The sequence below is a fragment of the Amblyraja radiata genome, chromosome 4, assembly GCF_010909765.2.
Source record: "Amblyraja radiata isolate CabotCenter1 chromosome 4, sAmbRad1.1.pri, whole genome shotgun sequence".
In the NCBI taxonomy this organism is placed as follows: Eukaryota; Metazoa; Chordata; class Chondrichthyes; order Rajiformes; family Rajidae; genus Amblyraja; species Amblyraja radiata.
The window spans coordinates 29,662,454-29,679,665 of NC_045959.1; the positions used below are offsets into that span (position 1 = coordinate 29,662,454).

At 41.3% G+C, this 17,212-nt stretch overlaps 1 protein-coding gene across 1 annotated transcript in view; it reads right to left on the reverse strand.

Annotated features, from left to right (window-relative positions):
* The window catches only part of avl9 (AVL9 cell migration associated), a 90,640-nt gene that overhangs the window by 20,757 nt on the left and 52,671 nt on the right, over positions 1-17,212 (reverse strand). The window contains exons 7-13 of the mRNA XM_033019166.1: positions 14,910-14,950; positions 11,076-11,114; positions 10,425-10,494; positions 8,269-8,795; positions 4,881-5,015; positions 3,385-3,604; positions 209-326 (exon numbers count right to left, since the gene is read on the reverse strand). Coding sequence (XP_032875057.1) covers positions 209-326; positions 3,385-3,604; positions 4,881-5,015; positions 8,269-8,795; positions 10,425-10,494; positions 11,076-11,114; positions 14,910-14,950 — 1,150 coding nt within the window. The remainder of the gene's footprint in view (positions 1-208; positions 327-3,384; positions 3,605-4,880; positions 5,016-8,268; positions 8,796-10,424; positions 10,495-11,075; positions 11,115-14,909; positions 14,951-17,212) is intronic.

A 17,212-nucleotide genomic window follows, 5' to 3' on the forward strand; every position in this document is an offset into this window, starting at 1 on the left:
TTCTAAACTCCAGCGAGCAGAGACCCAATGCTGTCAAACTCAAATGCTAAGTAAGCAAAACTGATAAGATGAAACAAAATTTTAACTTCACTCACTATTATTAGACATACAAACCTTGAAACAAAATGAATAACCAAAGTGTGTTATATCTACTCATAATCCTCACCAGTGTCTGAATAGATTAAGTAATGAATTAAGACCAGCTCACCCAGAATTAATTTGTGCAAGAGCAGGATGTTTGTTGCTATGCCACACCCTAAAGTGGTGTGTATTCTTCCAGGCGGTAACAAAGAGAAGGCCATAGTCTGCCAACATTTTCTCATTATCTGATGAAAAAGAAAAGCCATATAGGTATATTGCTTTAACTGTTAATGGTGTTCAGCCAATTATTCTGTTGTACTTGCATAAATAGATGAATATTAATTACATATCATTAATTCAAAGCTGATAGTGAAGATAGCAATGAAAAGGCAATCTGGAATATATATATAACAATAAAACACTCTTGACCAGTCAGTACTGTTCACGGCAAGAGCAATATAGACAGGTCCCACTGATGAAGCCCAATTTTAGTTAAAAATATAAGAAGATATTAAATTGGCTTCTGGGCTAGCTCACAGCTTATATTTAGTCTCAAATTAGGCTTGCCTTAGGTTGCGGGTGTGTGAGATAATAAATCCTATAACATTGTTTCCCAAGTGACAAGCAGAGAGGAGAAGCTAGAGAGATCTCTTTGAAGTAAGATGCCGTAAACCAAATGGCCAATGTTATGGGGGAGGAGGCGAGAAAGGAAGAGAGAAACAGCTAGTCATATCTGTGAAGTAAGATGCCATAAACCAAATGGCCAATGTTTATGAGGGACCAAATGACAGAGAGGAAGCAGCAAAAGAGCTAGGGTGATCTCTGTGAAGATAAAATGGCATTATCCAAATGGCCAATGTTTATGAAGGACGAGAGAGGAACCAGGGAAGTAGAAAGATAAAATGTCGTAAACCAAATGGCCAATGTTATTTTGTAACATGTAAACAAAAGGCCTTTGATGTGATGCATTCTGTGGAAACCTTTTCCTGTACCTCTGACCATGACTAATGTCTGTGAAATGTGCTAAGGGGACAAAAAAAGCCTATTTAAGGCAATGTAATTCTGTTGTTCAGGGGAGTGGACGGAGGACAGTCAAGTGTCTGTATTGGTCACTTGACAGGAGTTCTCCCTCCCTTCCATCGGCCGATGTTAAGTAAAGTTTTGAACTGGTCTACCAAACAGTTTGTGTGGTGTCTGTTTATTAAGAAGCGAACCTGGTTTAGTGGTTATAAAAGTAGCTTTTTCACCACTACCATATCTGTTTCCCACATCAGAGAGATTTATTTCCCTTCAAGATCAGATTCTATTTCTCTTTGAAAGCCACAAGTTCCCCATCTACCTGTTAGGCAATGCAGTCCCGATGCTCTGTGTGTGCACAAACATTCGTAGCTCAATCACCGGAACTAGTCCCAGCAAAGGCTCATTCCCACTGAGTCCAGAAACTATTCCTCAAAAAAATTGTCTTGAACACAAAATAATTCTCCTTCTCTGCCCTTTGAACAATTCACATTCGCATCTGCATTAAAATATCTTGGCCCCTTTCTTCCTTTCTCTCCCCCCCTCTGGTTTTATTTATTTCATCCTTCATCAATTTTGCCACACACATTCTGTTATTTTTTCTCTGTATCTTCAACTTTACAATCCCATATGGCTATTTGCAATTTACCTTCAATCACACGAATAAAATCGCCCTTGTATTCCATGCTGCCTAAGTAATCATCAGCGCAGCCACTGTACATGGCAGCCTATTCTTCTTTTGCTGTTTTGGTCTGTGTTTACTTGTATGTTTTAGTGTACCTTTAGTTTTTGTATTATGTGGGGGTGGGGTTGGGGGAAACCTTTTTTTAATCTCTTTCCTCAACAGAGATGTGACTTTTTCACCGTATCTCCGTCTGCACTGCGGCTTTAATATCGTGGATCTGGCGTCCCTTTGTTAGGGATCGACTGCGGGATCTCCAACTGCAGGAGCTTTGATCGCCTCGACTGTGGAAGTTTTGATTGCCCCGACCGCGCCAAAAACAAGATGGGCGTGCTGCCTGCATTGGTGAGGACTCTGAGGGAGCGCCGTGAGTGCAGTCATCTCAGTGTTTTGCGGGGACATGGCTCCATTAGGACATTCCGGAGTCTCGTGCGAATGTGGATGGCTTTCTGACCGTTCAGGCGGACAGGGACTGCAGAGAGAGTGACAGCGTACAATTCTGGTCACATCACGGTGAAGGAGCGTGTATGTGTGGCCCGGACGTTGAATTGATGGCTGTGGGTCTCCACTTATGCTGTGTGCCCTGGGGATTTTCACATGCCGCTGTGGTGCTGTCTAAGTCTATGTTTATTTTTTTTTAATGTGGTTATATATCTTGTTGCTTTTTTTGTATGATTGTTGACAAATCAAATTCCTTGTATGTTTACATACTTGGCTAATAAATTTATTACAATTACAATTAACTATAACTGACAACACTTTTTGCAGTTAGCATGGATTTCCCAGATGACATAGTACATTCAATTAACTGTGGTGTACTGCAGCCATTTAGTATGCTGGCAATTCTACACATTACATAGGTGTACTATTGAGTCAAGATCTTTCTCTACATCATGATTTCAACCTTGGACATATCTTCCTTCTTGAGAAATGCTGCCTTGGGGAAGGGGGAGGGGGGGGGGGGGGGGGGGGGGGTGTCACATAGAAAGCTTCCGGAAATGCTCTTATTTAGAAATATCTCACAATGCCGATGTGAACAGATCTTGTGCATTCGATATAGGAATTACAGAACAGTACAGCATAGGGACAGGTCCTTCAGCCCACAATGTCTGTGCCAAAGTAGATTAACAGTGCCACATTAATCTCCTCAGCCTGCATGTCCATATCCCTCCATTCCCTGCGTATCTATGTGCCCATTTAAAAGCCTCTTTACATACCAATAAAAGCAATATAATAGTGAAACAAGGTAAAAAAAAATTTAGTGGGAGTTTATTTGGAATCTCGATGAACAAGCCACAGAATTTATTTTTCACTCGGAGGAAATACTTCCTTGCCCACATCATGTCCTGCTCCATTCCCCCATTCCAAACCCCTTCAACTTTAAGAAACGTTGTTAAAACCTGTTCCAAGTTTTCAGGTCAACTAAATTCAAACAAGACAACATTGGCATAAAAATCAAAGCAAGAAAATGAAAGGTTTGCCATGGCATGGCTCAGAGCATGTTTTTTAATACACATGCCTGAAAGATATTTTGAGATCCATTCTATTTTGATATTACTGTATTATTTAAAAAACTTAAAATATATTCAAAATGTTATTCTCACCTGGCTGCAATGTTGTGGCAAGAAGGGAATGAATATAGAGTGAAAACTGGGCCCTGATCCACTCATCTCCTCCTTCCCAACCTGTCCCATCAAGAAACACATCGTCTCTATTTTCAGTTACATGCTTCACCAAAAAGTCTGCAAAACGCAAGTCTGCGGTAGTGAGGTTTAATAGTTTGCGTAGTTCTGGATCATGTGTTTGTATGCCAGCTTCTTCAATCTGTAAAAATATACAAGTTAAAAGAGCTTTGGATTCCTCTTATCTTTAAGAAATGTTTATTTACCTTCAGATTTGGCAAAAGCCTCATGCATGTGAGGAGAGGTTGCTCTTTCCTCAACTTCAAATCATCTTTAACAATATTTCAAGGTATTTTGTTAAATAGTCATGGAGAAGTTCCACATAATTTGTGGGTTTAGTTTAGTTTAGAGATACAACATGATAACGGGTCCATGGGCCCATCAAGTCCACACTGATCCTCGATCACCTGTTCACACTAGTAGTATGTTATCACATTTTCTTATCCACTCCTTGCACACTAAGGGAATTTACAGCAGCCAATTAATACAACAAACCCACGTCTTTGGGATGTGGAAGGAAACTGGAACACCCGGAGGAATCCCACGTGGCCACAGTTAGAATGTGCAAACTCCACACAGACAGCACCCAAAGTCAGGATCTAACCTGTGTCTCTGTGCTGCGAGGCAATGGCTACCAGCTGCATCACTGTGTCACCCTTTTTGGGTCATACCACGTGGAAACAGGCCCTTCGGCTCAACTTTCCTTCGCCGACCAACATGTCCCATCTACACTAGTCCCACCTGCCTGCATTTGGGCCGTGTACTGCTAAACTTATCCTATCCATGACCTGTCTAAATGTTTCTTAAGCATTGCGATAGCACCCGTCTCCTCCGGCAGCTTGTTCCATATACCCACCATCCTTTGTTTAAAAAGTTATCCCACAGGTTCCTGTTAAATCTTTCCCCCCCCTCCTCTTGATTCCTCTCCTCTGGGCAAGAGTCTCTGTCCATTTACCTTTCCTGATTTTGTACATCTCTATATGATCACCTCTCATTCTCTTCCACCGAAATAGAGTCCTAGCCTGCTCAACCTCTACAGGCCCACGAGTCTCTGCCAAATAACCAACAGAACTGTCAAGTTAATCTGTATAGCCCTTCATTCTTAATTTACCAAATCCATAAATAGTACATGTCTTTATATTGTATGATATAAGTAGCAAAACACAATTGAACCCAGTGGGAAATATAACGGATTGATTTCAGGTCAAAATACAGAAGTTGTAGGGTTTTGTTGGCTGGCAATCCAATGGCAATCTAATGTCTCGTAATCATTTTATATAACCTACAATACATTTTAATAGATCAGAGATGTTTAATGGTTTAATTACACTGCTAGCCATTCTATCATGCTTTCAAAAAGGTTAATACATTGTATTTAAAGCCATAAACTAAATTAGATTTTAGAGCATTGCACTTACGTCAATCACTGCATCACTCAGATGTTTTTGCTGCCGAAAAAGGATATTTGTTGCCCCTGCAACAAACCCACGCACAGTGACATCAGAGAGAAGGTGATGCTGCTGCAAAGCCATGTATGGTAAACAAAGATAACCCTGCAAAAAAGGATTAGTGTCACTAATTTTCAAATGTAGGCAATAATGCAATGGAAAACATAAAAACTAGTTTTTCCAATTGCAGAGATCTATAAACTAGCAATCTGTAATTTCAGATACATAAATACATAGACAATAGATCGGCCCTTCGAGCCAGCACCGCCATTCAATGTGATCATGGCTGATCATCCACAATCAGTACCCCGTTCCTGCCTTAATCCCCATACCCCTTGATTCCACTAGCCCTAAGAGCTCTATCTAACTCTCTTTTGAATACTCCCCACCCTGACATGATATTCTGAAAAGACTACAGTTTTGTCCAACGGCAAATTAATTTAACTAACAGTATGTAATTTAGTTACATTAATTTTATTTTACTGCAATCTCAAAACAATCAAGAAAATAAAACTAGCATGAAAATTGCCATTTAAAATTATAAGGTAGACAAAAATGCTGGAGAAACTCAGCGGGTGAGCCGGAGATCAGGTTGGTTAGTGCAAACTGAGCGGAGGTGTTGGGCGAAGTAGAGCAGTTGACACCTGGAACAGTGGATGCAATAGATGAGGTTGGAGGAAGTGCAGGTGAACCTCTGCCTCGCCTGGAAAGACTGCTTGAGTCCTTGGATGGAGTCAAGGGGGGAGGTAAAGCGACAAGTGTAGCTTCCTGCGGTTGCAAGGGAAAGTACCAGGGGAGGGGGTGGTTTGGGTGGGAAGGGACGAATTGACCAAGGAGTTACGGAGGGAATTCCCAGTGGCTCAGCACTTCAACTCCCCCTCCTATTCCGAATCCGACCTTTCGGTCCTGGGCCTCCTCCATGGCCAGAGTGAGTGCCACTGTAAATTGGAGGAGCAGCACCTCATATTTCGCTTGGGTAGTTTACACCCCAGCAGTATGAACATTGACTTCTCCAATTTCAGGTAGTCCTTGCTTTCTCCCTCCTTCCCCTCCTCTTCCCAGCTCTCCCACAGCCTACTGTCTCCGCCACTTCCTTTCTTTTTTCTGCCCCCCCCCCCCCCATATCCGTTGGAAGAAGGGTCTCGACCCAAATCGTCGCCTATAACTTCGCTCCATAGATGCTGCTTCACCAGCTGAGTTTCTCCAGAATTTTTGTCTACCTTCGATTTTTCCAGCATCTGCAGTTAACATTTAAAATTATAAGATTGGTCAAAATTATATGAACACCCAATTTCTAAAAATGTAGTGGCTACATGATGTAATTTTAAACTGCAGTTTCAAACAATTTGTGTACTGGATTAGCTTTACACTTAAACAATATAAACTATGAAAATAGTCTCTGTGGCAGACTGTTGCCAGGACTAGAGGGTCTGGGGAGAGGTTGAGTAGGCTGGGACTCTATTCCTTGGAGCGCTGGAGGTGAGGGGTGATCTCATAGAGGTGTATAAGATCATGAGAGGAATAAATCGGGTAGATGCACAGAGTCTCTTGCCCAGAGTAGTTGAATCGAGGACCAGGGGACATAGGTTTATGGTGAAGGGGAAAACATTTAATTGGAATCTGAGGGGTAGCTTTTTCACACAAAGGGTGGTGGATGTAAAGAACAAGCTGCCAGAGGAGGTAGTTGAGGCAGGGACTAGCTCAACATTTAAGAAACAGTTAGATAGGTACATGGATAGGACAGGTTTGGTGGGATATGGACCAAATGCGGGCAGGTGGGACTAGTGTAGGTGGGACATGCTGGCCGGTGTGGCCAAGTTGGGCCGAGGAGCCTGTTTTCACACTGTATCACTCTATGACAGTCATTGTTCTCGCCACCTTTTTGGTTTGTCATGAAAAGGCCAATTATCTAAGCTAACAGCAACTTGTGCCCTTCCTTGTGTGTGTTTTGTCATTTTCTTTTCACACGCCAGACAAGTCACTTCTAGTATATTTGGCAACAACTGCATTTACAATAAAGTTATATTAGCATCATTGCATCTCAAGTCCATTTGCCCCTTGACAAAACCACTGGAGAAATTTGATGTATTTTAGCATTTGAGTTAGTTAGATCCAAAATACCTTACCTGAAAAGATTTTGGAAGTCCTCATCATTTTGAAATAGAAACATAGAAACATAGAAATTAGGTGCAGGAGTAGGCCATTCGGCCCTTCGAGCCTGCACCGCCATTCAATATGATCATGGCTGATCATCCAACTCAGTATCCTGTACCTGCCTTCTCTCCATACCCTCTGATCCCCTTAGCCACAAGGGCCACATCTAACTCCCTCTTAAATATAGCCAATGAACTGGCCTCGACTACCCTCTGTGGCAGGGAGTTCCAGAGATTCACCACTCTCTGTGTGAAAAAAGTTTTTCTCATCTCGGTTTTAAAGGATTTCCCCCTGAACCTTAAGCTGTGACCCCTTGTCCTGGACTTCCCCAACATCGGGAACAACCTTCCTGCATCTAGCCTGTCCAACCCCTTAAGAATTTTGTAAGTTTCTATAAGATCCCCTCTCAATCTCCTAAATTCTAGAGAGTATAAACCAAGTCTATCCAGTCTTTCTTCATAAGACAGTCCTGACATTCCAGGAATCAGTCTGGTGAACCTTCTCTGCACTCCCTCTATGGCAATAATGTCCTTCCTCAGATTTGGAGACCAAAACTGTACGCAATACTCCAGGTGTGGTCTCACCAAGACCCTGTACAACTGCAGTAGAACCTCCCTGCTCCTATACTCAAATCCTTTTGCTATGAAAGCTAACATACCATTCACTTTCTTCACTGCCTGCTGCACCTGCATGCATACTTTCAATGACTGGTGTACCATGACACCCAGGTCTCGCTGCATCTCCCCTTTTCCTAATCGGCCACCATTTAGATAATAGTCTGCTTTCCTGTTTTTGCCACCAAAATGGATAACCTCAAATTTATCCACATTATACTGCATCTGCCAAACATTTGCCCACTCACCCAGCCTATCCAAATGCTCCATAAATTTACCTCTTAGCCTCCTCGGAACCCATTCTTGATTGTTCCACTATCTTCTAACTAAAATCCCTTATTGTTGATAATAACCTGGTAAATCACCATTGACCACTATTTGATATTTTACAATATCTTGGCAAAATGTGCATAATGGATTAAGACACATTAGCTATAAATTACATTTCTAGAATTTAGATTTATGAAAACAATCCACCATATTTTTTCAGGCAAAAGGCATCCGTCTACACGATAATGCTGCCTAATATAAAGATTAGGATAAGCCTTGCTTGACAATTTAAATCAAAATTGAACATTTTTCAAAGTTACCTTTGTAAAGATAGCTAAGGGCATTCCATACTGGTCTTCCTCTAAACCTGAAATTAAACCTGGAACTATCACAGTCTCAATTGTATTTGCTTGTGGTTGCACAGTGATTGGTAAAGATTGAGAAACCAAAGAATCTGAGATAAACACTTCTTTTTGATTATTCTTTTCATTCATTGTCTCTTCCTTTGTCCCATTATCTGCATCAAGAATGCTGGTGTCCAAAGTTTCCCAATCACTTTCAGATGAATTGGGTGAAGTGTGTGGTGGAAGTCGTAATCTATCTTCTACTTGCTCGGACCTCGCTGCATCTGCAAAGCTTACCAGCTTTGCTGTAACATTTTTCTGATGATCTCCTGCTGGATATTTTGTGTCTACACTGAATTCTGGAGTAATATTTGAAACGTCTGACACAGAAATGGAAACATATTCTTCAGCATTCAAACCATGCTCCTGGAAAACGATATCTTCTGAAGTGCTTTTACGTGGTTTGTATTGTGACGCATCTGCTAAACCATGTTCTACCATTCCTAAATAAATCATTAAAAAAAAATCAAGATTGCAAATTAATCAGTCCAACCTCTACATACAAAGAATAAGCCAGTAACTCAAAGATGGGGGAAGAACAACTCTATTCAATGCTTCTTAAGAATTTGATGTTAATGAAACCATACGCTGCAAAATTCACTTAAAAAAAATAAACAAAATCAGTAGTTCCAAAAGTAACACTAGCAAATTTGCAGATGACACATAGCTGGGTGTGAGTGTGAACTGCAAAGAGGATGCTAGGAGGTTGCAAGTTGAGTGAGTGGGCAGGTGCATGGCAGATGCAGAATATAATGTATATAAATGTGAGGTTATCCATTTTGGCGGCAAGAACTAGGAGGCAGATTATTATCTCAATGGTGTCAGATTAGGAAAAGGGATGTGCAACGAGATCTGGGTGTCCATATACACCAGTCACTGAAAGTAAACATGCAGATGCAGCAGGCAGTGAAGAAAGCTAATGGCACGTTGGATAACAAGAGGATTTGAGTATAGGTATAAAGAGGTTCTTCTACAGTTGTACAGGGCCCTGGTGAGACCGCAACTGGAATATTGTGTGCAGTTTTGGTCTCATAATTCGAGGAAGGACATTCTTGCTATTGAGGGAGTGCAGCGTAGGTTTATGAGGTTAATCCCTGGGATGGCGGGATTGTCATATGAGGAAAGATTGGAAAGACTGGACTTGTATTCACTGGAATTGAGAAGGATGAGAGGGTTCTTAGAGAAACATATAAAATTATAAATGGGCTGGACAAGCTAAATGCAAGAAAAATGTTCCCAATGTTGGGGGAATCCAGAACCAGGGGCCACAGTCTATGAAAAAAGGGGAGGCCATTTAAAACTGAGATGAGAACAAACTTTTTCACCCAGAGAGTTGTGAATTTGTGGAATTCTCTGCCACAGAAGGCAGTGGAGGCCAATTCACTGGAGGAATTTAAAATAGAGTTAGATAGAACTTTTGGGGCTAACGGAATCAAGGGGTATGTGCAGAAGGCAGACAAGGGTTACTGATTGTGGATGATCAGCTATGATCACAATGAATGGCGGTGCGGGCTCGAAGGGCCGAATGGCCTCCTCCTGCACCTATTTCTATGTTTCTATGTATCCTGATCATAGAGATTCAGGAGTAGGTTTTGTACATGTAAGATAATCCATGTTAAGCGAACTCCTTCTCCATGGAAATTTAACAATTTTTCTCATGTATTTAAATTCAACGGCAGCAATCTTGCCACAGGGGCAGTAAATCATAAACTAATGCAGAGATTTGACCATACAATCAGGGTTGACACTTTAATGCTGTTTAAGGAGTGTTACAACAGTGATATGGTTTTAGATGACATTGGACCAAGATTCCTTCTACCTTAGGTACATTGAAATGATTCCATGTTAGGATACAAGCTTGAGGAACTCTCCCATTTTATCAACCAATATCACTTAAAACTTACTCTACATATTGCTTGTGGCATTTTATGCGTGGAAATTGGCTGCTATATTTCCCAAGTACTGTAATTTGAAAAAATACTTAATGTAGTTACTTAAACACATTTAGAAATCTAAAGCATTTTTCAGCCAAATGTGTTTAACTAATTTATTGATAAAATATAGATACCTACCTGGAAATAGCGATAGTACAGTCATCAGGGTTCCAACTAGACGGTTCACTGGTGATAAATAAAATAGAACCTGCAAAGTAAGTTGCTGTTACTATCACACTCAAAAACAGATAATAAATATTATAAAAAAACATACAATTACTAAAGGTTTCCAGCAATGTCATAAATTGAAAACCATTGACTCCCATCTCAGCAAATTTCAGGTGGAGTAAATGTTAAGGTAAAATGGTCTACTTGTAATCCTAAACCAAACTACAATCTAAAAGCAACAAAACTGCAGTTGGTGGAAGTCTGAAGTAATACTGAGAATGGAGCTAGGACCTCTGGCTCAGAATAGAGATATTCCCTTTATCATATTCATCACTTCCCCACCCTTTTGGCTACTTAAAACTAGTCTGTTTTGTCACATTCCCACAGTCTGTTGAATGGCCTACAACCCAAAGTGTTAACTCTATCCAGATTATATTTCGCTATTCACATGTGCTGCTTAACCTGATGAATGATTCCTGTATTTCCTGTTTTATTTCTGATTTCCAGTGACTGCAGTCTTCTGTTTTTCAAACATATTAACACTCTTAGTTGTACAAATGTTCTGAATGCAAGAGAAAATTTGATGAGGATTAACTACTTACACTTGCCAAGATTACTTACTTTTTTCTCTAAAAGAATCAATTTGAAGAGAATTATTGTCTGCAAAAAAAGCCTAAAATTAGCATTTGTATGAGAAATTGTATGATTGAGGACAAAAATTACATTTATATAGTACATTTATTACTGTAAAACATTCCAACAACCTTCCTGGAAATGTAATTTGAAAATGACCGCCATTTTAAGGAGACATGATCCTAAACCAGATCGGTTTTCAGAGCATTGTAAAGAAAGGAGAATTGCTTTGCCAGAGGTGAAGTTTGAGAACAGCTTTCACAAAAAGAAACACTATGATAAAATAAAAATAATGATGTAACAGAGCGGACAAAAAGAAAAGCAGCGTCCCGACGAGAGGGCCTGTACATCTGGCCGCCCGCAGCAGCGACTGCGGAGGTTTATGGCCCCGACCACGGGAACAATGGAGGAGGACTGACTTTGTGCCTTCCACCACAGTGAAGAATGCTGTGGTGGATGTTTGTGTGAAGGAGTGGAGATGCTTTTAAGAAGCCAGACAACTTTTACTAAGCCAGAGATACACAGCTGTGAAGTTTAGGGGGCATTTAACATTACCAGTTGGTTTTCCTTGGTTCTGAAAACTCGTGCTTACGTTTTTTCCCCCCCAATGAGCCAATGAAAACTACCGAAAACTACCTACGGCTACCTCGACTACCTACAATGACATGGCGACCCCATTACCACTGCACCTACAACTACAAAACTATGGATTTTCTCCATGGCGATCAATTTTTGCTCACAGAAAATGTTTCAACATGTTGAAAAATTTGCTGCGACCATACTGAGGCTGCGACTAGTTCCCAGAATGCGGGAACTCCACGCGACCATGAAGGAGACTCACCAGAGACCACCAGCGAACATGTGGCGACCATGTGGCGAGCGCAAAGTCTCCTGCACTCGCCTAAAAAGTCGCCAAAGTGGGACAGGCTCTTAAGGGTGATTCTTCAGTAAGTGTCTACTTTTAAGTTTCTGGAAACCCGAAAATAAAACTTAAATATTTGCAACTTTGAATGTCGTTTCACATAGATGAACATCTTTACAATGGGAAAAAATATGTTTGGCGCAATCATTTAGAGAATTTAATTTATTTTTTCCTCTTCTTTTTCCAGGTTGCCCATTGCATTCAGTCATATCCGTCATATTTTTATGATGAACACTGCAAAATAACTGATTTAAGAATATAAAATCAAATTTTTGTCGCAGTCATTCAAATTATAGAGTATCTTCCTCAAATAAAACCCCCAAAAAAACCTTTTCAGTCAAACACATTGATTTTAAACCTTCGTAACAGTTTACCGCCGAAAAAAGTGGTGATTTGCAACATGAATGGTAACCTTCACATAACTTTTCTTCAACTTCCTCTAAAACAATATTAACTTCAGATGAATAGGCAAAAGCATACTGTTCATTTATCAACTACAATTGATAATTATGGTCAGTGGTGTATTATTTTACACATTATGAGCATAAAATATTCGTGTGACGGATATGACTCAGTATGGTGGAAATGATCAAGTTTGGGAGCGACACGTGATGGAGATGACTAAAACTATCTTTAGGGCTAGGGTTCAGGCTAGGGCTGGGGCTAAGGTTAGGGCTAGGGTTAGGGATCGGGTTAGGGCTAGGGTCACTTATCCTCTATCTCCAACAGCTCCAGCCAGATGCAAAGTCATCGCAGCGGTCGCCTCTTCCCGTGACCCGATGTCCCTCTCCACGCCCGGCCTTCTTCAGCCCTTGTCCCCCGGTGGGGGGGGGGGAACAAGGGCTGAAGAGGGCCTGGTGTGAATAGGGACATCGGGTCACGGGAAGAGGCGACGGCTGCAACAGGCCTTTGCAACCAGCTTCAGCTGCTCCAGCTCCAACCGGACACAAAGCCCCGTTGCAGCCATCGCATCTTCCCGTGACCCAATGACCCTCTCCACGCCCGGCCCTCTTCAGCCCTTGCTCCCCGGTGGGGGGGGGGGGGGGGGGGGGGGGGGGGGGAGAACAAGGTCTGAAGGGGGCCGGGCGTGGAGAGGGACATCAGGTCACGGGAAGATGCGATGGTTTTGTGTCCGGCTGGAGCTGGAGCTGGATGGAGATCGGGGGTTAAGTTGCGGATGTGACCGTGACGGGAATGGTAGCCCAAGCCTTTAGCCCAGGATGGCCTCCCTGGAAGGCCATACCTGGCCATATCGTTTGGACAAATGGCACATGGCATGATTTGTTCCCCACTACAAATCAAAAACGAAAGATTTTAAAATAAATTCTAAGAGTTCAGCACCATTTGGGAATGGCGCTGAATAAAGGTACCTGTTATGCAGCAGAAAACTGAGTTTTCACACACTTTTTATCCCGCGAATCATGAGAAATTCACAATGTAGGGGACTTGAATTCCGCGGTCTTTTGATGTCGGAAGTTCGTGTCTTTTCTATTTATAGCCATATGGGATTGCTGAACAAAGTGCGTGACGGTAAATGACTCCAATCATCGGGACAAGGAATTTTTGAAAAAAACGGTAAGATTTATAATTTTATCGAGAATAGAGGAATTTTTTTTAAGGACGATACATATTTTAATTATTAATACCCACTGTTTAAAAATATTTTCATTTCAGATAGATCCTCCACTAAATAAATATGCCGACTTGAAATTTCACTAGTAACCATCGGGACATGCGTTTTTCAGGGGGGCCGGGGGGCATCAAACATCGGAATTTAAAAAAAAAACTAAAAATAACTTTTAATAACTTTATTCATTTAGGGTTTAATCTTTATTAATACCGTTCAATAATACCGTTATTGGTAAAATCATTTAATTATAATGCATCTTTATTGCAACAAAAAAAAACATGGCATTTTATAAACCAAGCATAGAGAAAGACTTAAGAGGCTGTCCCAGCGCGGCGACCTAATCAGCGAGTTCTGGCGAGTTTGCCCTCGACTCATACGCCCTCGACTCATACTCGCAGCATGGTCGACACAAAGTCCTAGGAGGTCTTTGTAACTCCCCTTCATGCTCTTGAGTAGTCCCCGTGTACTCGAGGCCTCAGATAGGTTGCGGTGTATTTTTCAACATGTTGAAAAATGCCTGCGAGTGAAAAAAGGTCGCCATGGAAAAAAATGGAATCTTTTTTTACTCGTAGGTTTAGTCGAAGTAGGTTGTAGTAGGTCGGCATGTTATTCGTAGGTAATCAAGGGTAGTCGAAGGTAGTCGTAGATATAGTCAAGGGGGATTGAAGGGAGGTCGAAGGAGGTTGTCTTCACTCTCCACTATTCGGTGTCCAATTTTCCCGAAGCTAGTCGAAGCTAGTCTTCAACAGAGTCGAAGGAGGTCTTCTACATAGTCGAAGGAGGTCTTCAACACGACATTTAACTCTCATCAAACTCTCCTAAACTCACCAATTAGGTCGCCGCAGTGGGACAGACCCTTAAGTTAGAGATGATCAGAGATAGGGCAGGAATATAGGCTTTGAGGAAGTTTTGGAGAAGAGCAGAAGCTAGCAAACGGCATAGTGCGGAAATTCTGGAGCCAGGCATCCGATTATTAAACTCAGACTCAAAGTAACACAGATGTCAGGGAAACTTGGAACAGAGAAGTGAAGGGTAATGGTGGGACACGGAAATAGGGAAAAAGCATGCTGACAAGAAAAAAAATCTATTATTCAATTTAAATATTAGTATGAATATTTTTAAATTAAATTGATAATCTGATGTTGTGCTTGAAATGCTGACTGTGCACAGAAGAAATTGAGAGGCTATCTAAATCAGCTGGCTAATATTAAACTCACATTATTTTATATCAAGGCCCAACAAATATCCAAGACCAATTTGGTTAATATACCTTATGTCTGAAATGGAGAACCAGGTCACGAGGCGACAGACCTAAAAAGAGAGATAATTTATATTAAATTGTAATGTCAATAAATAATCCTAACTGAAAAATAATATCATTACAATTAACAATAATTAGATCGTCTATTCTTTCCATTAGACATGTTAAGGAACCAGAGAATGAATCATCTAAGAAACAGAAATATGTATAATTAAGCCTATGCCCATTCTTTCAAATAACAATGAAATTAATCCCACTCTCCATCCTTCCCATTGTCCCACCAACTCCATCCCCTTCATTTTCAAAGTTTTATTGAATATGGTTTCAGCGCTCGCTCAGCAGTACATCCCAAATCATAACTCGCCGTCAAAACAAAATTCTTGGCTTCCCTCCATCACTGCCAGCCAAATTAGCTCCTCATCTGTCATTCAGAAAGTGTTAAAAATGTATTGAAGGCATTACTACTACACACTTAAAAAATTCAAAGCAATTAGGAAAAGTCGACATGGTTTATTCTACATTTTGATGGAAAAATTCAAAATGGCAAACAAATAGAGAATTAAGGGATCTTAGAAGTAGAGGTATCTAGGTTTCCTGGAGTATGATTTACAAATAGTAATTATGTAGGTAAAGCAAATCATTATGAAAGTTATCGTTGAGGATTTGAATACAATAAGAGGGGAATTGTGAGTCAGTTAAATGGAACATTGGTGAAACCACATATTGAGTACTGTGTCTTATTTCAGAAATAACATAAATACATTTAACAGACCACATACCACAGGAGCATGCTCTTCAGGTCAATGTCTCTGAAGACTATGATGCCAATTTAAACTCATTCTATCTGTCTGCACATTGTTTATATCCCTCCATTCTTTGCCTGCTCATGTGCCTGGATTAATGCTACTCAAGCGTTGCTATCTTATCTGATGCTACCTTCTCCCTTGGCAGCACATTCCAGGTATCTGTGAGAAACGCTATCCTTGATCATATTGCCAGAGTGACCAATGCAATGTCATCGTAAAGATCAACTTTCATTTGCATCTGGAGGAAGAGACAGTCCTGAAGAAAATGTAACCTCCCCATTGAGGTGGGGGTTGGGTGGGGGCGAGGGAACAAGGCGGCCCTCTCTCAGCACACAGAGCGTAGCGGCCCAAGGAGGCCGGGCACCACCTTGTCCAGAGCAGCTGGGGAACGGTAATAACTGCTGCCACTGATTCCTGCATTCAGAGATTAAGAAAAAAAATGGGAGATCTAGGGATTTGGAGTGGCGGTGTGGTGGAGTGGCGGTGTGGTCCCGCTCTCAGTGACATTCCCACAACCAACTGTTCGCCCGAGTTCAGGGTGAAAGAACAACAACCAAGTTATTTTTAATAGCTAAAATTATATTTTTGTAACTGCAAGCTAAAAATACTAAGGCTGTTTGTGACATTGTTTAATAGTTTTATTGCACGTGTTGATCAAAGCAATTGCGTGTCAATTTCAATGGCCTCCCACGTGTTATGTATTGCCAGGAACAATAACCACAATGGAGTAAGTAAGCTAATAGTAGTTTACTAGTTAACTTTGAACTTTAAACATAATTGTGATTTACAAAAGATGGCTGTAGCCTTTAAGACTGGGTCCCGCGCAAGTCTTGAGTCACCATCCACCAATTATACGATGTTTCCAATTACCTTGCATGCGCGACGCTTCTGGCCTGCAAGGATGCTGTCAACACAGTGCTACTAGCAGCCTATGTTCTTACAAGGATGTTGCAGGACTAGAAGTTCTGAGTTCTTGGGAGAGGTTGAGTAGGTTGGGACTTTATTCCTTGGAGTGCAGGAGGATGAGGGGTGATCTTATAGAGGTGTATAAAATCGTGAAACGCATAGATCGGGTAGATGCACAGAGTCTCTTGCCCAGAGTAGGGGAATCGAGGACCAGAGGACATAGGTTTAAGGCGGAGAAAAGATTTAATAGGAATCCAAGGGGTATCTTTTTCACACAAAGGGTAGTGGATGTATGCAACAAGCTGCCAGAGGAGGTAGTAAAGGCTGAGACTATCCCATCATTTAAGAAACAGTTAGACAAGTACATGGATAGGACAGGTTTGGAGGGATATGGACCAAACAAGGGGAGGTGTAGCTGGGACATGTTGGACGGTGTAGGCAAGTTGGGCCGAAGGGCCTGTTTTCACGCTGTATCACTCTTTGACTATGACAGTAGTGTCTGATTACTGTGGGATCGCTCCATCTGTTACAACCGAAATCCGTTATAAAGAGGTGGGTAATAACAAAGGTAGACTGTACACAGGCAGCTAGTTTCACCAT